This window comes from Eumetopias jubatus, unplaced genomic scaffold (assembly GCF_037043125.1).
Source record: "Eumetopias jubatus isolate StellerSeaLion01/CBP00866 unplaced genomic scaffold, mEumJub1_p1.0 scaffold_13, whole genome shotgun sequence".
In the NCBI taxonomy this organism is placed as follows: domain Eukaryota; kingdom Metazoa; phylum Chordata; class Mammalia; order Carnivora; family Otariidae; genus Eumetopias; species Eumetopias jubatus.
The window spans coordinates 89,758,920-89,777,421 of record NW_028274819.1 but is presented as its reverse complement, the minus strand read 5'-3'; the positions used below and the strand labels follow the sequence as shown (position 1 = coordinate 89,777,421).

At 46.1% G+C, this 18,502-nt stretch overlaps 1 protein-coding gene across 4 annotated transcripts in view; it reads right to left on the bottom strand.

Moving 5' to 3' along the window:
- The window catches only part of ETS1 (ETS proto-oncogene 1, transcription factor), a 62,958-nt gene that overhangs the window by 34,618 nt on the left and 9,838 nt on the right, over nt 1-18,502 (bottom strand). For 2 of the 4 annotated variants that reach the window (XM_028120805.2, XM_028120803.2), the window contains exon 2: nt 3,569-3,670. The exons of the other annotated variants lie outside the window; for them this stretch is intronic. In XM_028120805.2, coding sequence (XP_027976606.1) covers nt 3,569-3,670 — 102 coding nt within the window. The remainder of the gene's footprint in view (nt 1-3,568; nt 3,671-18,502) is intronic. 4 annotated transcript variants of the gene reach the window in all.

Genomic DNA, 18,502 nt, shown 5'->3' with positions numbered 1-18,502 from the left:
ATGGCATCTAGAAATCAATCAATGCCCCCCCCCCCGGAAATTCACTAACTGTATTTCAGGGACAAGCACTAAAATTGTCTTTTGTTAATATTTGTAATTACAGTATCTTAAATTCAAATAACACATTTGTCCCAAAATGCTGAGAACCTGACCGAAAGATATATTATGCCAATACACTGGAGACTCTAAACACAATGCATGAGAAACTGAAAACATTTACGAGCATATTGGATTTCCTACCCCGTGATTATCCCTCAGGACCCTAAACGTGAGTTAATATTTATAAGAATCACCCCAAGTTTCAGAGAAAAGAGTTGTACAGAAGCTCGTGAATGAGTAACAGTCCCAAACTCTTGTCTTACCAAGACAACACAGTATTGAGGCGGAAACGAACAGGGAGCACTCCCTGAATTAATAGGGGCATAACGAACCAGGGCCATTCTGAATGCATGGAAACATCTGCTCATTTTGCATTGTGGCCTGACCCTGAACAAAAGTTTATACACACCCCATGGATGTTTTAAGTCAAATGCAGAACAGTGGTTTCAATTCACTTTTATGTAACTCAAGGTTAAGGGCTGTTCAATATCAAAAAACCCATCCAGGACGTTTTCATGTGACTTTTCATGCCATTCTGTTCAGTTGTTTGGAACCGAATGACTCATATCAACCATGTTACATAGAATCTATGCCTGAAGTGATGTTTGTTCCAGGAGAAGGGAGGACAGTGCCTTACTGACCTAAGATGTTTGTCCCCTCACCTTTCTCAAATAAACAACAAAATAAAGTGGAGTGTCTGGGATCTGAGGGTTAGGTGATGAGAAACAAAACTAAGAACTACAAATGCCAGGTGCATTATTCCAGTCTTGCACAACCATCCAACTGGCCAAACCCTAGCAGGTTACCATGATGATACTATCTGTGTGTGTGTATGGGGGGGGGGGCTGCTGTCCCAATCAAGAGGAGCATGCAAGAAACACCAAGAATGAATAATATGCGTGACATCTGAAAACCAATTTATGGTCCTCTAAGACCCTTCATGAATACTATTTCACGATACCACCACACATGAAACTTCCAAGGGTCCTCGGGGGGTACTACGGAATCCCCATTTTACAGATGAGGAAACAAAGCTCTGAGAGATCAAGTTTGGTGTAAAATCAGAGAGCCAGGAGGGCCCAGCCAGGGCTGGACCCCAGTCTTTCAACTCTTTTAACTCAAGCTCTTTCTACTCCATTCCACTGCTGCAGCAGATAGGAATAGATCAGAGATCCAAGAACACTAAAATTTTTACAACGCAAAGAGAGAAAATGGGACTTTTATTTCTTAGTTGGAAAATTAGATACATTTGAGGAAATAACTAAAAACTTAAACAAAACCTTTCTTGGACTGAACAAATCCAGAATTCCATATGGCTAGCCCCATAAAGACATAATTAAAAGGCATTTACAGAATCAACTGTAATCTTGTCCCTTCTCGGGACTATGGGTAGCGACACTTCCTTCCTTCCATACAAAGTGACACAGGTTAAATGACAACCTGGCTTCCTTCCCCGTCTGTGTTCACCCCTGAGTCACCTTGACGGGCAACTGTGTGCATAATATAAGGTTAATTAGTTACATAAAGTCTTACTGAAATATATTTCTTAAAGTGAAAGGAAATCAAGAAGAAGCCTTCTGGTTCATACCGGGAGGAAACAGAACAATAGCCCCAACTGGAAACAGAATTCTGAAGACAAGGGAAAAAGACATAGTAGGGCATGCAGCTCAGTTTTGCCACTAATATAATCATACTGGATAAGTCACTTAATCAGTGCATTGCTAAAAAGAAGTCTATTAATAGGTTCTAGGTTAATGTTGAATAGCATTTTTAATTTTCCTTATCTCAATTTTCAAACATCCACCAAAGTATAGGGAAGAGTACAATGAAATCGTATTCGAACTCTATCAACACTACCGGTCCCTAATTCATCTCCTTCCCCGAACACTGAAGAACTGTAAAGCTAATCCCAGACCAGATGTCATTTCACCCACAAACATCTTATTGTCATGCAGACATTCTCTAGATAAAGGAGGATCATAATACAAAAGCTGACAAGAGACAGATAAACTGATGGAAAAGGAGAATAAGGCTTCAGATTACTTTCCATGGTGCTTACATCAAGGTCTACATTTTATTTATCAGCCCATTTGAACCACAGAGCTTGTTTGAAAGCAACACTGCCATGATCTGGAAAGTGAGGAAGTTGGATCAGAGAGAGAGGAGCTCAAATCAGGATGGAAAGCCAGTCCCTTGGACTCCCCTGACCTACAAGCAGAGACCGCAGGGATCATTCTTCCTAAGGGTTCATGAACTTGTAACTGTAACTAGGAGCATGCAAGAAAAGGCTGGGGATGTTGGCAAGCAGCCAAAGGGCAGTGCCAACCTGCCTAGAAAGTCCCAGTGTGGGAAAGATGGCATCTTTACTCCTTTAGATCAACAGAAATAGAAAAATGGCTGTGGCCAAGGGCTGCTCACTCTGACCCCAGAGTTGACTGTCCTGGAAAGTTGTTACTGGTCCCTAAGAGGACCTCCCCCGTGAAGACACTAATATCTCAGTAGAGTGTGACAGGGAATCTTCAACCCCATGTCTGTTGCTGTCTCTCATTCATGGACAGGTGGATGGGAACTAGAGATCAAGAGAGCAGTCAGGGTCTTCTTTCTCCCACATGCCTGATTCTCAATCCTGTAACAGGCCCTAGAAACTTGGCAGGCAGGCCTTCCGGCGGAGGGAGCTGGTCTAACCCACAAAGCCCCCTGGGCTGAGGTTAGTGCAAAGAAGGGAAATCAGTGTGCCTCCTCGGACCCTCAGCTCTGTTTTGGGAGAGAGGGTCAGAGCAATGATGGGGCAGAGCAATGAGGGAGGGGCAGGACTGCACTCCGGCAAGCACAGAACAAGATAGACTTTGGCGCCCCTTCTGGAACCACCCATCCCTACCCAATAGTCCATCACTGCCCCACGTCAGGGGACACCCGGAGCTCTGAAACAGACTCCTATCAGTTAGGAAAACCTACAACCAGGCTTCCGCCCTCCTCTTAATACCCAATCTCCTACAAGCTACCCGCCAGTTTTAAAACACAGTCCCAAGAGGGGAGAAGAAGCGGCACAGAAAAATCCCCAATTCACCCTCCAATGACCTGGGTGACCCAAAAGGCAAGCCAGTGTCCAGTTACAGCCTCTTGGACCTGCTGCCAATGCACACTGCCACCGGGGAATGCACACGGGCTTGGGTACAGCGTGCCACTGCTGAGATGGATGCCCCCTCTCAGACGGAAGCCACCGCGGGACAAAAGAGATGGTCCCCGGACCCAGGCAAAGCACACTCCCAACCGCACTGGAGAAACCGGCCCCGGGTCCCGCAGCCCGGCCTGGGAAAGATGCCTGCGGAGAGGGCTTCTGAACATCCGAACATCTGTAGGAAGTGACTTCAGTCCTCTCCCTTCTTCCCTCCATCCATCCCTGCCCCATCCCCCACTAGGAGTTTTAACACATTATTACCACTGAAGTCCTGAGGATTTGGTGACTCACCAGGCTCACACATGGTTCCAATGAGCCCTTGACCATTACATGGTAGGGGAGCAGGAAAAACAAATGAAAGCGGTTGTAATTCGGCAGCGCCGGAGTTCAGACCTGCCAGACAAAAGGGATTGCAGGCATGTTCCCAAATCCGTTCAGGCACCTGACATGCAAAGCTATTTTTAATCACTGGATTTATTTCTTTCCTACGCCCTCCACCATCCTCCACCTCAGCAAATGTTTCGAAGTCAGAGCAAAACCCAAATTAATTCCAGGTGTTCAGGGAAACCCAGAGAGTGTCTTCCGTTCCAGAATCTGAGCCAGAAAGCAGAACTGCCCCCTGGGTCCTGGAGCTAAATTTTCTTGCTCTCTACTTAGAGTAGTTCAAATCTCCTACCCTACACATTGGGCAAATGGCCTGAAAGAGGAAATATTTGAATGAGTGAACCCTGCCAGAATGACTCCTCAATTCTGTGTTTTTTTTTTTCCAACAGCCCTGGCAAGAGAAGGTGCATGAGGACAGGTCTCCAAGAGCAGCGAAGATGGAGCATTCTCTCGTTACCCAGGATTCTCACCCCACCTTGCAGGGAGGATTAAATTAAATTAAAAATGTGTGAAAATACCAGAGCCTAATACATAGGAGGTGCTTAGTACGTGACTGGTGACTTGGACAGAACTAAAAAGTATCTTGTAAAATATCAAGACTAAAAAAAAAAAAAAAAAAAAAAAATACAGAATTTTATTTCCTAATGCTTTGAGAGACAGCAAGGAGACGGAATCTGGCAATTTTCCCAGGTACAAGGAAGCAACTGAGAAAATAAGAAAAAATGAATGCAAAAATCCGATCCTGAGATGTCAATGGAAATTGACATCCCCGGAATCTGGCTCTTTGTTTAAAACAGAATAGACTAATTTCTGACCTACGCTGCACCCTCCAGTCTGCTATGGGGGAAACCTGTTTTGCAGCAATATCATCTCAAATGTGTCTTGCCAAGACAACACCTCACAGCTCCAGGATCCAACCCACCTAAGATGCCGTTTGGTTTTCAAAAGGTCCTAAGAGTGCCATTTCAGAGTCAATATGGCACAAAACAAAATTGTAATTTGGGCCTCAAGACCCTTTTCCAGATGTTTGAAACTTGCCAAAACCCAAAAGCTGCATTTTACCCTCGTCATCCACATGCCCTTCAATGAATGACACTCCCACGATTTAGAAGGATGTTTTAACTGTGGAGATTCGGATTCCTGCATAAAAACGGACAGCTCAACAGAGTATTTTAAAGAATAATTGAAAGTTCTGACATGATCCTTTCAAGCCATTTATAGAATACGTCACATGCATCATATCATTTCCTATGTCTCCCACCACACCACACATTTTACAGGTTCTGAATGTCCCAGAACCGTGTGACTTCTTTGTCACGAAAAATACAGAGAAAAACACAGAGCCCCGTTTCCATATTACTCAGGAGGAAAGCCTGAACTGGTCCCTTTCAGGCCCAAAGCTTTTCAGATGGCCACAGGCGCTCCTATGGGCTCTTGCCATCTTACGCTTCTGAGTGAGGCCAAGCTCCGGCTCTGCCATCAGCTAAAATCCTCATGACGGAACCATAAGGCTTTTGGTGCCAACGCGGCCCAGGATCACCCCACTCAGGAAGACTCAGGAAAATATCTAACATGCCCCCTCTTGCTATAATATAATCCCAGCTTCCTCTACTTGGACTTTACACATGGGCCTTTGATGCCTCCCTCCCAGAGACCCTGGAGATGCTGGTTAATTGGGGCCTAAGCAATTTATCTTCATTTCACTTGCCTCCCGGCCTCTGATTTTTCAGAACTGTTGTCAGAACAGAATCTTAGATTTTACAGAACCTTTTCCCCTATACTCTAACATGATCCTGAAAACGACCAGGTTTGCGGTATTATCTCCATCCCATAGGTGAGGACACTGAGGCTCACAGAGGTCCCCTGAGTGACTTTGCTAAGACGGGCAGGCCAGGGCAGTGGTCTGACTGGCACGCAAACCCAGATCCTCAGATGCTAAAGCCAGGTAGGTATTTTGTACCCAGACCTATCAGCAGAGGTTAAAGCAGGGGCGGCGGAAATGCTGAACACCAGGACATTTCTTTCCGTTTTCCCCATCATTTTCATGATAGAGAACATTCTTCCTAACCCGCTCAACTCAGCGCCCACCTGACACTTGGTCTGGGGGGCAAGGCAGGAATGGCGGGGGGGTGGGGGGGGCGGCTCATGAGAATCACCAGGAAGGCCAGGCTGGTCAAGGTGGAGGATGAGGAAAGCAAAGGAAAAATCTGGGCAAACAAATGGAGTGGAGCCCGTTTATTTAGGCTGGAAGAGGTAAAGTTTTTCTGCACTTTTGAACTGTTTTCTCAAGGCCTGCCCCTCCCTCCCACGCAGGAAACAAACACAGAGAAGGGCCTCTTGCAGTGAGGGCTCTAGTCGCAGAAGGCTAGTCCAGGAGAGGCAGAAGGAAGAGGGGCGCAGGGTGGGCTGCGGCGGGGTCCGTGGGCAGGGGCGGCGGGGGGGGGCAGACAGGGAGGAGCTGGGAGAGGAGTGGGAGGAGAAGAGCAGGCAGGGAAGGCAGATGGCAGAGAAGGAAGAGAGGGAAACAAAGGCAAACGCAGAGGAAGGAGAAACCGGGAAATCTTACACCAGAATAAAGACCAGAGAGCAGAGTGAAAGAAGGCTGGGAAGAGCCAGCAACTTCCAATTAATGATGTTCAGAAAGCAGCATTTTTCCATAAATTTTGAAAGGAAATTCTCTCTCGGCTTTCTTATTTATTTATACATTATATAAATACATTTTTAAACCAAAAAAGGACAGTTTTTTTTCCAATGGGAAAAAGCCTTGTCTGAGATGAAAGCCAGTCTTCAAAAACCCCTTAGAGGAAGCTGAAACCCCACATGTCTTGGTGCTACAGAAAGAAAAACAAAGTGGACATTCTTCCTGTGTTCTAAGGCTTTTTTATGCAGATGTGTTTTTCTTTTAATAAATAAATCTGGACAGAGAAGGAAAAAACGTACTCATACACATTCACACAGTGCAACTGTCTGTTTTCAACCCAGGGAAACCACAGTGAAAAAGAATACATAAGTCCATTTTCCCAGCACAGGGACAAATATTCTCAACAGGCTGGCCACAGCCAGTGAAAGCACGCAGCCCGCCCAAGTTCCCCAGATGGACAAAGGACAGTGTGCTAACGAGTAATGACAATCAGAGGTAGGGCCGGACCTGAGACCCAATCACCATGCTTCCCGGAAGGGCCCCCAGCGGTCCTTTAGGATGGCACCTGACTTGCTAAGACATTCAGTTGCTCTGTCCTTTTTGAGCCACTCAATTTTCTTTATGGACTGCCATCATGATTTCTTAAGGATTACACACCCTGAGCTCAAATCTGCCTTCTAATGAGTTCTAGCCTTTGACCCTCCTTCTGTGGGTTGAAGCCATGCATACAAGTTTCATCTTTCTTCATCTATGGGTTTCCCAACCGCTTTACCATTCCTTTGTCACCACTTCTATCCAGGTTTTTAAATTCCTTGGTGGTTCCTTCAAGCATTCATGATGGGATGGTTCTGTCCATCCCCCCACCCAGAAGCATTCCTGCATGCCCATGTTCCTCAAGAGCATCAGGAGCATTTCCAGGCGAACATCATGCTCCTCAGGAGGAAATGAGACCATCCCCCTACACCGAGCACTCCTGTGGGTACAGACCAGCACTGAGTTTTCCAACAACCACACGACAAAAGCCACTCAAAGTACACTGAAGCTGAGCCAGTTCTCTACCCTGTGACTGAATCTTCTTAACCTCAGCGTAAGGCTTCACATTTATCCATATTGAACCTGACCCTGTTTGTTTTGATCCCTGCTTCTAGGTGCAGAGATCTTTTTTTATATCACGAATCTGTCCTCATCGCACTAGCTTTGCACCATGTGCAATTTAGTAAGTATGTTTTCTGTATCCTTCTCTAATCTGAGCCCCTGATAAAAAGGCAATGTTGAAAAGGCAATGACCAAGTCCTGAGCCCCGGAACAGTAGAGACCATGCATCATTCTGACACTGACACATTCATCAAGACCCTTTTGGGTATAGTAGCTCAACCAGTTACAAATCCTCCTGATTTTACCATGGTGGGATCCACATAGCCTCATCTTGACCACAAATATATCATGGAAAGACTTGGACAAAAGCTTCAGTGGAATAAAAAGACAAAGCTATAAGATTCAGATGATGTGCCCCATGCGGGGCCAGTTCCCCTGCAGGTTCTCACTAAGTGCCAGACAAGTGCAAAGGCAGCTGAGGGAAACGGAGCTGGGATTCAGATCTGTGCACACAGAGAGAAAGACAGAGAAAGAGACCCAGAGAGGGAGGGAGGTGGTAGGAAGGCAGGGAGAGAGGGAAGGCGGAAGGGAGGGAAGGAGAGCGAGAGAGAGTGAGAGAGAGGGCTATAGCCACTTTGCATCCAGAAACAATGGGCACTTAGAGAACAATGGCTACAGACAAAGTCTTGGTCTATTTATATCTGCCACTGTTAGTCCCAGACAGGAGGAACTGGAAGTCTGCCCTGTACGCACAGCTCCAACTGGACCCGATTTGGGAGGAAGATGAGGTCACCCAGAATGCTGCCTGCTTAGAACAGGCTCCTTTTTTGCTTGCAGAGTTTCTTCTTAGCCTAAAGGATCTCTTTAGGCTGCTAAAGAGATCTGCTGCTAAAATACAGTCACCGCTGAGGGTAGGTCACAAACATTAACTACTGCTCCGCCCAGCCCAAGGCAATTAAGGCCTTTGTCTACAGAGGTCAAAGGAAGGTGGGGATGTCAAGGGAAGACCAACCAGCAGATGGAGGTCAACTCTACGGTTCCTGGAACAAGAGTCCTATCAGATCTGTTCATTACACACATCTCCGGGTACCATAATAGAGCTTTTCTGTGGGAAACTTCCCTCCTCACCTCTTTGGAGCTAGCATAAAGAGGCTAGGAGCTGCAATTCACAGATTTGTGTGTCTCATGCCTCATGAAGATCTCTGCCTCCTCTTCTGACAGTCTCTTTCTTTTCTCTGGAAAGGTCATCTTCTGTTCTACCATGACTTCGGAGTGATCATCTATTCTAATCCTTCCCGTGTTACTTATATTCTTTTCTTCTGTATGGTTCCACTTCTCTTTTAAGTTTTTATTTTATTTTATCCTAATTCCAGTATAGTTAACATACAGTGTTATCTTAGTTTTAGGTGTATAATTTAGTAACCGTGTTACCTAGATTCTTAATCCTCCAAGAGGCCAGCTAAAGAGGATCGGGGGTGGTCACATCAGCCTGTGATAGACACCAAAATGAAGATGAACAGAGCTGAGCCAGGGAAGAAGGGGTGGGGACACAGGAGTGAGCAGGGCGGTCCCCCTACTGCACCCCTGCATTGTCTGTTTCCCCTGACAGCCCTCAGCATCCACGGGCAACTGGTAGCCAGGAACTGCGCCTCCTGGATCCAGTCCAACCTGACAGCCTCCTAGAATCCTAAGTGCAAACCCGGCATCTCCCAAAGGCAAGAAATTCAGGGCTTCAACAGAGATCCTCTGAGGAGTAATTTCAGCTTCCCACTCATGCCTACCAGTTCCTACCACAACTCCCCTCCTTGCTCCTAGAAAACCAACACTAAGAAGGCAGAAAGGAACCCAAATAAGATCATTTTCCTCCTTTTCAGTTAACTAGCCTAGGATGTGTCATTGAGACTATCCCAGGTCACGTCACCACATTCACAGGGAACTAGAGGCAACGTTTCTGAATATAAAAGCTTAAGCACCGATCAGGCTAGTGCTGGACATGGCTGTAGTGGGTGCCACCAGCGAATGGTTAAACGTGAGCGCTATGTTCCTTCACCACCCCAGCCCCTCCTCGGTGACTTCAGAAGGGCCTGCGTCAAGATGCTCAGGGTTTCGGCCATCTGAGGGTGGTGTAAGAAACTTGAATTACAGGCTAACTGAGATAATCTGTACAAGGCCACCACATGCAAACACTCCTGTACATCTTTCCTTCTAGGCAGATGGTGGAGACTGAAACCCAGATGAAGACACTGGACCACCTAAACTACACCAAGCAGTGAAGATCTAAGTGGGCGCATGGGCCACCTCTCCTGCTCCACTAAATTCATTCCAACACTGCTTCCCTGACACCCTTCCCACCCCACCCCCAACGTGCTCCCAACAGGCTAAAGGTTCCCTTCTACTCCAAGGGCCCTGTTGCACCGTACCCCGTGCAATTCAAGAGAGCCACATGGGAGCCACATGGCAGCAGTGGGGAGAAGGCAGAGAGACACACATTCCCACCCTGAAGCAGGGCTGACATCAGAGGAGATGCAAGAATTCCCACCCATCGTATGTTTGGCAAGTGCAGGAGACAGCCCTTCTCTAGACCTATCTATCAGTCTTCCCAAATGCCTGCGTGCCAGATAAAATGTACCAAAGACTGATGGCATGGCCTGAACATGGAACATCTGGAGTTTAGAGCATCAGGCTTTATGGACTCAACAGCTCCTGGACTAAAGGCCGCACTCAGTTTAGTAAATCCAAATGTACGTTCCTAACGAGGAATCAGAAATCCTGTTGCTTTGAGGGATTTATGTAGTAACTGCAGGGTACAAGCTCAAGTTCCCTGAGCTGCTAAGGGGGTACTTAGGACCCAGAGAGAGTGCTTCAAAAGGATTATGGGTATTCTCCCTAAACCATCGGGTTTGCTGCTAAACCTATCATCTGAGGCTACTCCAAGGTTTGTTTAGACCTACCTAATCTATAATTTTGGCCCCTATATCTTCAACTTTGGCCTTTTTTATGGCATTGGGCAGTAACTCTCATCTCATCCACTCTACTTGTGTGTTCACACTTTTCCTTGGCTTTCTGTTCCTCTATACCGACCTCACTATGGCTATATGACACATAAAGCCTTATCTGGGGCCCAAAAGCAGGAATGAGGAATTTATAGAATTTGCTATAAAACTTTAACAACTCCTGGGAGGGAAGTTCTTCTTCCTGGCAACTTGACGTAATTATAAGATGAATGAAAAGGAGGCTGTGGGTAGAGAGGAGGAGGCCCCGAGCTCTGTCAATGGTCAGGGGTCCTACACTATTCCCGGAACACAGGCTTAGAAGGCCCTTCAGACGTCAGCTAGATCAAACCCTTTCTTTTACAGACAGGGAAAATGAAACCCAGAGAGGTGACGTCAACTTGCCTTTGGTCACAGGGTTACTAATTCTAGACCTCTTGACTCCCTGTCCAATACTTTTTTACCTCTATACCACTACTGTTTACTCATAGCTGTGGATTGGGAAGGAGCTGGTCTCCCCTATAACTTTGCCACTGTCAAGCCCTGGTTCATCCTTCTGGACAAACACTGCTCTTCCCCAAGTTCCTAAGGATCAAAGAGGAACAATCCATCCAAAGATCTAAGAATTAACGTGGCTTGGGACTATACAGACCCACGATGCCGCCTGTTCCAGCTCCAGACTATAAGCTTTCAATATCAGTGGTCAGCCTCTACAATAGAAGAGCTTCCTTGGAGCAGAGATTCCAGTTGAATACCAGGAATTATAAAGCAAGCAACCTTTAATACCTAACTTCAATTGCATGATACCGCTGTGTATAACAGCTCTAAAATTTGAGGGTGCTGTTCCCATCAATCCAGAGTGAAGGCAGCAGTTAATTTTAGTGATCTATTGACCTTTATCTTTAAAAAGCACTGAAAGGAGAACAGATCACCATCATGCTATTCAAAGGTTCTATAAGGTTACCCAGTCCAGTCCCACTGGTATTCCAAATACAGTAATGGAGACACAGCGATAGGGTTCAGGGGATACAACAAACCCACTGACAGAGCCAGACATAAAATCAGGGGCATTGGCCTGTACATTGAACCTGATGCTTCTAATTAATGAGGCCATATGTCTGACTCAAAAGGCCATGTCCTAAAGCAACATCAGCAGCTCCAGTTCTAAACGAAATCCATTTAGAATGCAGGGAGCTAAGGATTTAGGGGGAAATACACCAAACTATGATCTCTTCGCCTCTATGGGTTTTTTTTTTTTTCTCTCCCTCCTTTCAGAACAGGCCTCTCCTCATGGCCCCAAACCTTCTGACAACCCCATCACTGCCCCACAGTGTCACCCACACTGGCCCAGAGCAGACAGCACCAATGCCTCTCCCAGCAGCAAACCCTCGTGTCTGAGAAGTCGCCAGGCAGACCAGATCTCCAGATCAATGGGTGTGATAGGTCAACGGGTGGTGAGCAGAGAAAAAGTGATCAATGCAAAAGAGGGAGGGAGCAGAAACCACCCTCCATCTGCCCAGGTCTGGTGGGAAAGGGAGACTGAGATGCGCAGCCCTCAGCCCTCATCCGCCGCTAATAAATGGCTCTGCCTCATCAGGAAGCCATTAGGAAATTGCAGCCACCACAGCCCTCAGCTCTCGGACTGAACGGTCTGCATGCAGATGGTGAAAGCACTCATTATCTCTGCCCAGACATCCACTGGCTCGCTACACGGTGAAGCCAAAGCAAGTGAGCCACCAAAATAAAGCTGGGGCTTGCCTGGTGAGGCAGCAGGGAACCAGAAGGTCCTTAGAGCCTGGAGAACAGGGAGAGAGCACCTCCCCCACCAGGAAAGTGCATGGAGCATCAGGGGAGAGTAGTGGGGGCTCTTATCAGGACACACGGGTCCACCTCCTCCCGTCCTCTGCTGGATAGCCTTGCCGGCATCAAAAAAAGCTACCCTCTGCTAACGGGGGTATGGGGTCTCTTTTGCGGGTGATAAAAACGTACTAGAATTATGTATCAGCAACCGCTGTACAGCTCTGTGAATGTACTAAAAACCACCAAATTGTACACTCTAAAATGGTGAATTTATGTTATGGAAATTAAATCTCAATTTGAAAAAAACCATATATATATATATATATATATATATATATATATATATATATATATTGTAGGAGCTAGTGAGCCACCTGCTATGAGCCAAGCAACAACTCGGTGATTGGGAGACACAGACCCTTCACTTGGAGTTTCCCTTTTCGTGGGGGAAACAAACCCCACATAAACACACAAGCAATAGCCACACAGTCACATCTCGCGATGAGCGACAGAACAATGACTAAGACAAAAGGTTTTGCAATGGAGACGAAGTGAGGCAGGAGCTGGGCTCCAGAAGCCTTGGGGAAGGGGGCAGGAAACGGCCTGCTGATGTCCTGAGTGTAGGGGGTGCGAGACAGCCGGGGGGGGGGTGTCATGGTGTGATGTACACCTCCAATGGATGGCACTATCGGGAAAGGGAAGCCAGAGGGGCTGGGACTCTGCCACGTGAAAGCCTCCTGAGATAACAGAGAGGCTCTGCTCACTGGAGACCAGGTGAGAGGCTGGGCAAAGTCCACTTCCAGAGGCCAACTTGCGGTGTCTACAACTTCCGGGGTGGGATGCTTAGGCGAGGCCTGGGAGGTAGGGTCACAGACTAGGATGAAGTAGAACACCTCCCATTCTCCTAAGCCAAAGATGTCCCCAGAAGACGCTGCCCAAGGACTTATACTTGGATCTACAAGGCTTTCAAGAGAAAACAAATCTCCATCAGACCCAGTTCTTTCTGGACGTTTCTCTCCCCACCCCTGGAGGGAGACAAAGGAAGGGCAGGCAGAACAGAGCTTGGGGCAAACAAACCCCCGGCCAGGCTCACTGGACGTGAGCCGGAGGAAGGTGCAGTCACAGCACTGTGACCAAAAGAGATCTTTTGGAAAATTCTTTTCCAAGAGGGATCATGAGTTTTGTCCCCTGGAATGCCCCAGAGCAGTTCTGATTGGTTCCGTGGCCCTGACTCAGAATGAGCACAGTTCCACCCTCAGATGAGTAAATAAACTGACCCAAGGAATGGAGAGAGGGAGAGGAGAAAAGAGAACAGACAGGCGGAGAGCAGAACGGGAACCAGGAGAAGGCAAGTGCCGACTCTGGGGCAGGGAGCAGACAGATGAAATTTCGAGTCCATTCCAGAGTCGGGTGGTGTGGCAGAATTCAAGGAAGAATTCTCTGAGCCTTACACCCCACTCCAGTTGGGATACAGCCCTGCCTTGGCAGCCTGCTCATTGCTGCTTTATAATATACTGAATTAGTCACTGGATTAGCAAGCACATTTACACACACTGGCACACAGCTGTTTAAAGACACAGGATCCCCTTTTCTAGGTGCCAGATATTGGCTGTAAATCAACCATTGCAATTGGCAACAGGCAGACTCCAGAGGTGCACGGTTCCTACAGGCGTCTTCAGCTGCAAAGCACGTTAGGGACATTTGGCCAGAACTGGGAAGATCTAAGAGGCATTGCTGGGGGACAGAAGGGGCAGCATGTGGAGAGGAAAGAAAGTAGGATTTTTCAGTCCTGAAGCTGATTATCTTCAGGAGGTTGCCAAACGGATTCACTGGCCCCGACCTTCCCAGGGAGGAGTGATCTCTCCTCCTCGGCTGGCTCTTTTCACAAGGAGCAGAGATTCTGTCCCAGACCTTGGATGCCTAAGGTCCCTCCCAAGGAAAGAAAGCATCCCAGGGCAAAGAGGAGAGTCCTTACGCAGCTGAAATCATCCTCTGCCCTCCCTGATCGCTACAATTCCAAGAAACGTCCTTGTTGACAAGGCAAGGGCAATGCCTGTAAATAACACTTGTGCGTTGGAAACGTGACCCAAAGTCCTAACTCAAGTTTGGTAAGTACGCGTGAGAGGAAGAAGATGTTGCTAACTGGCCACAGGGACTGCTCTGGCCCGCTGGTTATGGTGGTGTCGAGTGGAAAATTTTCTGTAACCAGGTTAACAGTAACCACAGTTTTAACAACCACTGAAGTCATAAGAAGTGCTGTCAGCAATGAACACGGTGGCCTACAAGATAATGATAAAATACCATTTACTGAGACCCTGTGGCAGTGGAAAAATATTGTCTCAAATTACCTCAAATCCGGACAACAGTCCTGAAAGCTCTTTATTAGGATCTCCATTGTAAGGATCAGGGAAAAAAAGGCTTACGGAAGTTAAATACTTTGCCTAAGGACAAGTTAGCAAGCAGAGAGTCTGAATTCAAACCCAGGGCTGGCTCACATCAACATTTCCCTTCCCAGGACACCATGGTGCCTGCAGTGTCTTCATCAGCCACATCATGAATGGCAGACTGTGATTTAGGGACAAAGATTACTTTCTACCGAGCAACCTAAATGCAAATCCCTTCCCTTGAACTTAGCTGTCTCATCCACCAAATGGGAAAAAGAGAATCTAGAGAGATCTGAAGATTATGGAAGAAATTGTGGCATACACAAATCTGCCTGGCAAAGAGAAAAAGCAAATACAATTACTAAAAAGGGTACACTGCAGTGAGGCATTCTGAGATGATTTGCAAAGAGATTTGAGACTGGTTTGCGTAGGAGGAACCTATCTTGCACCACCAGCTTTTAGAAATTCAAATATTAATTCCTTGGAATTGGTGTGCCCATAAAAACACTGAAAATATTCTCTTCTTAGAAAGCAAGGCAGCCGAGGGCCACCAGAGACCGGACTCATCCTTGCTCCTTGCTCTCTGTCTGCAACATGCCTGTGAGCAACCTGACCAAACCCTATGAACCCAGAGGCAAGACACCAGGGCCTGATCTCATTTAAAAAAAAAAAAAAAAAAAAATCGCTGTTTTGTTCATCCAGCATCCCAAATCCTTTGGAGACATTGAAGCCAGTTTGGAATTTCACATTTCCCCCATCAGCCCATCCATCACAGAAGACTACAGGTGAGGGTGTGGAAAAGCCACAAAGCCCCCCTAAGAGAAACCTTCAGAAATCCAGAAATAAAGCCAACAGATACTGTTTAAAAAAAAAAACAACAACAACAAAAAAAAAACTTCAATTGAATCAGAGGTTAACTGCAGGTCCGCCATGTAGACATTGATTCATTCCATGTGTGTTTATTTATCTACAAACATTCCTGTTGCATCAAGTGGCCTCAAGGCCTAGACTTGTGCCTCTGAACATCCCCTCCCTGGAGAATTCTCAAGCAAGGGTGGAGCTCTTACTCCATTCCTCGATTTCCCAATCCGGAAAATGGGGGCCAAAGCCCCAATTCTGTACATAAGTTTGGTGAATTTAGTTAGCAACTTTTCATTCATGCATTTTGAATTTGAAAATGCACAGTGACAATTCTAGGAACTATGGGGGGGGGGGCTTTCTCTGTATTACACATCCAATGGTAGCTATTTAAAGATCTACTGAATGTTTTCTTCCTTACCCTGATAATAATGAGGAGGCTGGAAGAGCATAACGCACAAAAGGATGTTCCAAGACTCAAAGCCTCTGATGAGAACGTTAGTAAATTCTCTCTCCAAGCAGACTCTAAACTGGTAGGACTTTGTAATTAAAAAGATCTAAGCTCAAATTCATGACTTGAGAGCTCTAGAACCTTGGAAAAATTAATTGAACCTTTCTGAGACTCAATTTCTTACCTTCAAAATGGGGATTAAAACACCAAGCTCACGAAGGTTTGTTTAAGGAAGGTGATTATTGGAGCAAAGCACCCTACCACGTGCCCGGCACACAGTAGGTACTCTATAAATATTAGTTTTACTTCTCTCTCTCGTCCAAACTGAAACCCAGACACATACAAAGACCAAAAACGAGCACCCAGCAGTTTTGAAGAACGTTTGTTTTCCATTAGGAGGCAAGGAAGGTGTAAGATTGAACTCTTGATCTGACGTGAAATCAAGGATGCATTTCCTGTACACACACACATGACTCACCCTTAGTTTGTATGCATTCAGGATTGTAACTCTGTATCATATCTCTCCCTAATTTAATAACATTTCTTGCATCAACAATGACTCCAAGAGTACTTTCTAAACCTGAGCTCATGAACTCTCTCACTCTCTCCCAAGGAGAGGCAGCTCACTCAGGAGGAGCGAGCGAGCACCCTTCTTCCAAAAGAGTAGAGATGACAAAGAGATGTGGTGATACTCTGGCATTCCAGAGTAAAAAGAGACTCAGCTCTCCTCATTCCCACACCAGACAAGAGAAGGCAAAAGGTTGACCAACCTAGGTAAGTGGACCTGCCCGGTTTTAAGCACAGAAAACGTTCAAACCGGGAAAAGGTAAGACCAAGGACTCCTTATGACCCAAACTCCCCACAGGTGGAGAGCACGAAGCCAAAGTTCAGGTTGAGAAGGAGACACACTTCCAGCCACACTAAGATTCGCTTTACAAGACTAGATTTTCCTGGCAAGCATTAAGTTTAGGGCCGAGATTCAAAAGTGCCAAACTTAAAATGATGATCTCTGTTTTTGTTGCAATCAGGGGTACCACCCTCTACTCCCCATTCCCATCACCTTACAATCCAGAGCCCTCCCAAGGACACTGCTGGCTACTCAGGATTACGTTCACCCATAGGAAAACAACAACATGCTAAGGGGACACTTCTCAGTGTAACAACCTGTCACCCCACCTTGGAACGCTCTAGTTTCCAGAGTGACCAACACAAGGAGGGAGGGGACTTATTTTTATTGCTAAGGAACAACACATTGTATGAGTTAGCTAAACTCGGGAGTGTATATACCTGTTACCATAGCAAATGCCCCTGCCCCAGATGAAAACAGGGGGGAAAAAAAACCCCACTCATCTAAGATGCCATTCCTTCTTATACACCTCTTTGGCACAATTCTTGCTCATAAAATGCAGTATGAGATTCAAAGGTTTTTGGTTTTTGATTTTTGGGTTTTTTCCCTCCAGCTACCTGAAGTTCCTGCTAGTCATCAAAATGGACCTCGCTTGCTAAAATGGGTAAACGGAGGCACAGAAGACTATATATTTCAACACGGGAAAGCAGGTTGGACAGGGATTCTATTCAAAATTCTTTATATTTAAAAAATAATGTATTTCTCAAAGTCCAGGGTCAACCCATCCCAGAGGGAAACTGCATATTTATCTAGAAACCTGTGGAGTAACTCACATTTTTTTTCTTACTTCTTGAGAAGAAACTAACTTGCCATCCTACTTAAAAATTGGCCAGTGGGTTGGCATCATGGAAAGCTATGCAGATTTTTCAGATCCTATGTCAGAGTCATCTGTGCAACCCACTCAGAGCTCAATAATTAGCCAACTGTGTGGGACCCACTAACTACATATAAAATATGTGGGGGAAATCTATCTCTGGCAAAAGAGGAGAGGGTGTCTTGTTGGCATTTCTTATCTCCAGCTCATGTTTATTATTATGATGATGATTACTATTATCATTAACATTGAATGCACTACATACTCACCAAATCAAAGAAACAGTGAAAATGTGTGTGGCTAAACAGAAATGTCAGGAGGTTTGGAGGAATACAGCTTCCTGTTCTAACTCTGCCACTGAACTTGACCATGTAAACTTGGGAAAAAAATTCAGAATCACTGCTCTGCAGTTGCCCCATTTATAAAACGTTACTAACTAAAAAAAAATTACCTTGAGGTTCAAGTGTGGTGAAGTCACGTGTCTAACTGTAAAACTGCTACCAAATTATAACCAAGTATTAAGGGACCTGGTCGATAATAAACACAAACACACCTGAGTGTTTCCCCCAAACTCAACAAGCATCCTAGTTTTTCTGCGCGTGTTGGAGGCAGCAGACCCGGAACTTGAGTGAGTGGGTCTGAATCTAAAGCCCTCCACTCCCCAGCTGTGTGAGCTCAGGCAAGTGGCTGAACCTCTCCGTTTCTCCATCTGTGAAATGGAAATAATACTTAGCCATTAGGGGTGAGGGTAAAATAATGAGGTCCTCGGCACATGAATACCCTCACGGATTAATAAGTTGGCACCTAATAACTAATAGGGGGGAAAAAGGGGTCAAGATGAGGGAAGAGAAGCGCCCACATAAGTACCAGTAGATAAGGTGTACCTTATTACCAGTGGCAG